Source organism: Gavialis gangeticus, unplaced genomic scaffold (assembly GCF_001723915.1).
Source record: "Gavialis gangeticus isolate Ggan-Ray unplaced genomic scaffold, GavGan_comp1, whole genome shotgun sequence".
NCBI lineage: Eukaryota > Metazoa > Chordata > Crocodylia > Gavialidae > Gavialis > Gavialis gangeticus.
Genome location: NW_017729034.1, coordinates 63,125,109 through 63,132,054, shown reverse-complemented (window position 1 = coordinate 63,132,054; position 6,946 = coordinate 63,125,109). Strand labels below are relative to the sequence as shown.

At 37.4% G+C, this 6,946-nt stretch overlaps 1 protein-coding gene across 4 annotated transcripts in view; it reads left to right on the top strand.

Moving 5' to 3' along the window:
- The window catches only part of FGFR1OP (FGFR1 oncogene partner), a 56,523-nt gene that overhangs the window by 5,692 nt on the left and 43,885 nt on the right, over positions 1-6,946 (top strand). For all 4 annotated transcript variants that reach the window (XM_019527310.1, XM_019527311.1, XM_019527312.1 and 1 more), the window contains exons 3-5: positions 3,116-3,170; positions 3,817-3,905; positions 4,400-4,534. In XM_019527310.1, the coding sequence (XP_019382855.1) occupies positions 3,116-3,170; positions 3,817-3,905; positions 4,400-4,534 (279 nt within the window). The remainder of the gene's footprint in view (positions 1-3,115; positions 3,171-3,816; positions 3,906-4,399; positions 4,535-6,946) is intronic.

Sequence of the window (6,946 nt, the reverse complement as noted above, 5' to 3'; positions counted from 1 at the left end):
GCTAGGGTCTGGAACCAACTTCCAAGGGAGGTGGTGCAGGCTCCTACCCTGGGGGTTTTTAAGAAGAGGTTAGATGAACACCTTGCTGGGGTTGTTTGACCCTAGTACTCTTTCCTGCCATGGCAGGGGGTTGGACTAGATGATCTACTCAGGTCCCTTCCAACCCTAGAAACTATGAAACTATAAAATTTATGCAAGTAAACAATGTAGTAGTTTCCATTACTCTTCACCAATTTCCTTAAGGTGTTTTGATGCATTTCAATCTATTGTTGTGGTTTGGGGTTTTTCTTCCCTCTTTCTTTTTTAGTAGCATTAGAATCAGACTTATTAAAATAGAACAGGAGTATTGAGGCTTACTGTTTCTTGAATAGTGGTTCACAATAAAGTTATGAAAAGCTAGAGTGTTCTTGTTTGTTTTTTCATTTTTAAAGAACACTTTCTGTTGAATCATAAAATCCTGTGTCTTGTAAGATCTATTTGGATTCACAAAATCTCATTTGGAACAGTTTCATATATTTATCCAAAACAATGTCTGCATCATATCCAGTTGACCAGAATGACTGTAAAGAAGAGATTCTAATCTAGGAAGTGTTTCTTCTGACATGTTTGCTATTGTCTTGACCAATATTGTACTAAATCACGATAAATTACTTCTGAAATATAGAAGATGATGCCAGTTTCAAGAAACATTATTCATTTGCCAAGAACTCAACCTTTGTGCTTGTGTGTGCAAGCTAGTATTTTCTGTAGGAACACGATTGGTTTACTTGGGGATAAATTATTTGCATCTAAAATTAGAGCCTCTCCATCTTAAATATGAGTTTAACAAAAATGGTATAATAGTTTAGTTACAGTTTTTAGTAAAAGAATACACAGTGTATATATAATGAAATAACCTTATTGTATGCTTCAGCATACATTATATAATGTTATCTGTTTTACCAGTTTACACAAAATTTAAACACATAGGTGACTTGTCCTCTATTTATTACCTCCCTGCCATCCACCATGATTGGTTTAGAGACTCCAGAAGAAACATCCCTAGCCATTCTGTTCAGCAGCTGTTAGATCTGTCATCTGTGAATTAGTGTAGTCCTTTTTTTTTTTTTTTTAACCTGGCTATGTTATCTGCCTCTGCCACCATCTAATGTGGCAATGTATTTCACAAGGTAATTATTCATAGCACAAAAAAGTACTTTCTCTTGTTAGTTTTAAACTTGCCTAATCTCAGTGGGTGACCCCCAGTTCTAGTATTCTGGGACTTGGTGAATAACTTCCCTGTTCACTTTATCTGTACCTCATGATTTTATATAGATGTCTCTTTTCTCACCACCCACTCTTTTAGCTTTCTTCTTTCAAAACTGAGGAGTCCTAGCCTTTTTACTTTTGCTTGGTATGGCAGCTGCTCAATATCCATAATCATTGTGGTCACCCTTCTCTGTATCTTTTGTTATTCTGCTACATCCTTTTTGAAGTGTAGGGACCAGAACAGCACTTGGTATTCAAGATGTGGCTTGCCATGGATTTTTGTGTAATGGCATGATGATATTCTCGGTTTTGTTTTCAGCTACCTTTTAATGACGCCCAACATTTTACTGGGTGTTTGATTACTGCTTCACATTGAACTGACATTTTTAGAGCTATGTACAGTGACTCCATAGTCTTTTTCCTGAGTTGTAATAGCTAGTTCAGAATACAGCATTGTATACCTAATAGCTCAGTTTTTTTTTCCCTCCATGTGCATTACCTTGCACTTGTTGATATTTGAAGTTCATCTGCCTCTTCATTTTACTCACTCAATTTTTGGTAAAATCTTTCTGCAGCTCCTCTGTTTGGGATTTGACTGCCCTGAATAATTTGGTATCATCTGCAGCCTTGGAGATTTCACTGAGCACCATCATTTCCATATCATTGATGAAAATGTTGAATAAAATTAGGTCTTCCACAGATACTTGCAGAACTTCTTCACTTTTGACTTCCTTCCATCCTGGAGAGACAGCACTTAGTCCTATCCTTTGCTTTCTGTCTTTTAACCAGCACTCAACCTATAAAAGAACCTTCCCTCAAATTCTGTGGCTACACGGTGTTTTGTTTTTTCAAAAGCTTTTGAATGACCTTGTCAAAAACTTTAGTAAACCAAATATATTATGTCAATTTGATCTTTCTGGATCTTCCTACATGCTTGTTAACATTGTCAGAGTACCCCAGCTTATTGGTGAGACAGAATTTCCCATTACAAAAAACTGCTGACTCCTTCCCCAGCAGATCATATTTGTCCATGTGACTGCTGATTTATTCTTTATTATAGATTCCACCCAATTGCCAGGGATGGAGGTGAGACTTCCTGGTGTGTAGTTCCCAGGATTACCTGCAGAGTCCTTTATAAAGATGGGTGTTATGTTGGCAAGCTCCCAATCTTCTGGCACGGAGGCTATTTGAAATGATAGGTGCTACTGTATAATATTGCCAGTGGTTCTGCAGTTTTACCTTTTGAGTTCCTTCAGATCTCTCAGGTGAATGCCATCTAGGCCTGGTGACTTATTAGTATTTAATATTTCGATTTGTTCTAAAACTTCTTAAAATGGAACATAGGCAGACAAGGTTCTTTGGGTAAATCCGATATCTTTTATTGGTCTAATAAAAGATATTGGATTGACCCAAAGAACTATGTCTGCCTTAGATGAACACTGCTACAACCAACATCTATAAAACAGAAAATGGCGTATATTAAAACAGAACATAGTATATGGTGATATAAAAATGAAATTAAGCTTTTCTTTAAATGCAAAAAAAATAAATGTCATCTAACCGGAGTCTTCTCCAACTTTAAAATTTGTTTTTTCACAGTGAAATTACATTCCCAAAGGCTCATAATTTTTTATGAAATTTTATGAACATATTTATTATGGCCACGTAGCTATGCCACTTTGCTATTATTACTAATATATATATATATATAATATCAAAGTATATTTTTATTTAGTAAACTGAATTATATATCCTAGGTATAATAGTAAACTGTTGCATATGCCAAAACACTTGCTCAGGTCTTAAATTTCTTAGCAGTGTAAAGGAATTTATATTAATTACCTTTTTACTTTTTGTCTTTTAACAGAACAAAACACCCTTAGTAAATGAAAGCTTGAAAAAGTTTTTAAGTACAAAAGATGGTAAGTTTTGTTTATTAAGTTTAAGTTTTACACCTCTCAAATATTTAATGTTCTCAAAAACATGTTTGAGGAATAGGAAGTTGAATCTGTTCTTGTTCTAATATTAACTTGATGCTTGTTTTATAGTGTCAATTCCTGTTAAGGAGAAGTTAGTGCTACCATTGGCAAGCTCTTGATCTTGAGTTTTCAAAGCTAATATATGGTGATTTGTTGTGTTTGTAATTGGGATGAACAGTTTTTCTTTAGAGATGAGTAAAGTATTTGAATTTAATTGCTTGGAAAACAAATCAACAAATGACAAAATAATTCCAATTCAGTCAAGCCTTTCCAGGGCAGGAAAATGACAGCCTGAAATTGTGAAATTAAAGTGCAAATGTACAGTGCTAAAAGTATGAATGGGAGATGTTCCATGATTCTTAGGGCCTGAGTCTTGGAAGCTGCCTCAACTGTTGCTCAAGCAGTTCTTTGGAGAAAATGGTCTGATTTAGATATGTTGTTTATTCGAACTGAAACTTTATATATTCAAATGTTGACATCACTGGTATAAAATACAAATCTGTGTTGAGGATCTCTTAGTTTGTATAGGATACAGGATCATTAACTTTAGATGAACATTTTGGATAACTTTTTCTGTTTTTCTTTATAGGTCGTGTGGTAGCCGGTCTTGTTGTAGAATTTCTTCAGTTTTTCAATCTTGACTTTACGTTAGCTGTTTTTGAGCCTGAATCAAGCACAGTAAGGAAGATACTATTCTTAATCACATGCTAGACTGGTAGATAGAACTTGAAATAAAAAAAAATACAAAATCTGCATTGGATTTGTCTAAAACATCCATTCATGTTCATAAGGTAACTTTTTTTATAGGATCTTTTATTGAGCTACCTGTTAGTTCACACTAGCCCTAGTTCAGCACTGGAAAAGATCAGGCTTATGTGATTGGTGGCTTTTTTTTTTTTTAAGGAAAGTTGACTCAGCTGAAAATTTAATGCTTTGCCAGTTCTCTTGTCTCTTTGTATGTCACTTCAAAATAATGACAATTTTAATAAGTTTTGTCTGAGCTGTGTGTGTTCACTAGAATATAGGGCTTATCTAGGTCAGATTTTACAAATTGGTTTATTTATCACGTGTCTGTCAATTTGTGCTGTTCAGGCTATTCTGTTCCAACTTAAACATTATCATTTATGTTAGAAACATTCAAGTGACATGTATTTTATATATAACTCTTTCAGCTAAATGGACTTGACAGTCGTGAGAATTTAGCCAGAGACTTGGGAATTATAGAAGCAGAAGGTACTGTAGGTGGCCCATTATTGTTGGAGGTGATTAGAAGATGTCATCAGAAAAAGGGTTCCAGCAGTGCTGAAGTAAGTATTGTTAAGATGTATAATGCTTTTTTCCCATTTTAATTCTTTAAGGATAAACTATTTGAACAGATTACAGTGGATGAGGAACCTTTCTCCAAAGTTACTATCTGTGCAGAATTTTCACTCTTGAATCTTAGCTTTTTGGTGTTTGTTTTGGTGGATCTTCAGTAGTTCTTAAAATTGAATAATTGACAAACAACATGCATTTAAAATCTCGCTTAGTATGATCTAAGCGAGTTGTCTAATAGCATCAAAAAACAAAACAGGAAGCAGTGTATTAGACCTCTTCTGCCATGCATTAGATTCTCACTGTACACTACAAGTATTTTCCTACTGGTTATTAAAATAGAGTCCATGTGTGCTGCACAGCTAGGTAGCTATTGAGTAGGTAGTGACTACTAAGAATGTGCAGATACCAAGATGACATGCTTTTTAGGATAAAAAGTCATCTGGCAGATGTGATTTTTGATATCTAGTGAATATATCTTGACGGCCAAGATAGTGAATTCAGAGCCTATTGGCTGATAATCAATATGGAATAAGTATTGCTATGTGTGGCATGAGCCAAAACCTCCAGGATAAAGCAATGTAAAATGATTAACAGAGTCAAATGACTCAACTTTAAAATAAAAACAAATTACAAGGACTAAACTATCCATATACATGTTTAAACTGAGTGGTGCAAGTGAGAGTCCCACTAGATGGCCTCTTTAGAGAAGCAGAATTATATGGAAGTAATTTGTCATTATTTGCATCCCATCCCAGATCCTTGCTCTTATGTAATAAACTGCTTAAGGGCTGTCAGAAAAGGGGGGTGGGGATGAATTGCATTGAGCATCAGTAAGAAAGCCACTGCAAACAATGTACAGACAAATGCACACGTAATATGTTTAGCACTTATACCAGTACCTCAATAAGCACAGTATATGTTTGCAACTCTTGACCGCTAAGTAAGAAGACAAAGTAGTCTACCTAGCCAAGCTCTACATTAGAATTGTGGATCTCGGGTTACCTTTGCCCAGAATAATATCGCTCCATTTAAGTAAAATAATCTTTCTCATTTGAGTGTGTATTTAAGCCCATTTTCTTTTTCTCCCCTGACCAGCTAAAGCATATGGCTGTGCGAAGCTTTGCCAGCTGTTTTGTTTTAATGCTGTTTTGACTTGTTTTGAGCTCAAAACAGTGAAATTGAAACTAAACAAATGACAGCCTCGAAATGAAACAAGGCCGGTGAAAATGTTTTGAGTTTTGAAGCAGCATCCAGGTGGTGGGAGGCAGGGGAGAGCCACGGCTGCGCTCCGAGCAGCTCCATAGCCACATGTGGCTCAGCCCAGCAGGGAGCGCAGCCCTGGCAGAGCTGATAAGACAGCTGGCTCTGCCTGCCTCCTGACATCAGGCTGTGCTCCTATTGGCTCTGCCAGCCCCATGTTGCTCAGCCCAGTGGTGGAAGGCGGGGCTAAGTTCCACGTGGCTACTCTCCTCCTGCCACCAGGCTGTGTTCCCCAAGGCTGCGAGCTTTGGGGATTTGGGCCTGGTAGGGGGAAGTGCCTCCTGCCACTGGGCTCCATTCCTAGCGCTGGAGAACTAAGCCCAGCTGGGGGAAGCACCTCCCGCTGCTGGGAGGGCTGCAGGGGCTCTGCTGGATTCCTCTCGGGGGTGCGGGCCCCTGATCTGCCTGCTGGATCACAGGATGCTGCTCCTGCTCCCTGGCTTCTGCTTGTCAGCAGCTTGAGGTGTAGTTTCCTAGAAACCCCTACACCTATCTCCTTGGAACGTAGTGGGCTTCATGCCCTCAGAAGGGGCTACGATCCTTGCAAGTTTCAGCAGAATTGGGCAAAAAATGATGAAGTTACAGGTTGTTTCATGCTTCCCCATTATAGCCTATGGGCAAAACAGCAAAACATTTTTGATGGAATGGAACAATGCTTTCGAAACTAAACAAAGCACTGTTCTGTCGAAGTGGAACACTGCTGTTTTGCACAACCCTAATTGTGAGCTCTAACCCTCAAGTCGGAGCATTAGCTTCTTTCCTGTATGATTCCTTTATGGCAGATGTTCCAACTGCATTTCTTATGATTTCCTAGTGTCAGACTTGTTTCTTATTTGAGAACCGGTTTAGGAATTCCTGAAGTTGTGATTTTTTTTTTTTTTGTTTTTGTTTTTTTTGTTTTTTTTGTATCTTTCTGAGGTATTTGTCTCTTGCAACCCATATTACAAAATAATCCAGAAATGTTTGCAAAACAAAGCAACGTAAGGAGAAGAATGTTCTTGGTAAGGGCTTTTACACTTCCAAGTGTATCAGTTCATTTTTTATAAGGTGACTTTCCTTAGAATAAATTCAAGAATCAGAATATTTTTATAGAAAACTAGCTAATTACCTGGCAAGAATGGTTGGGGGGGCGGACACTGGAG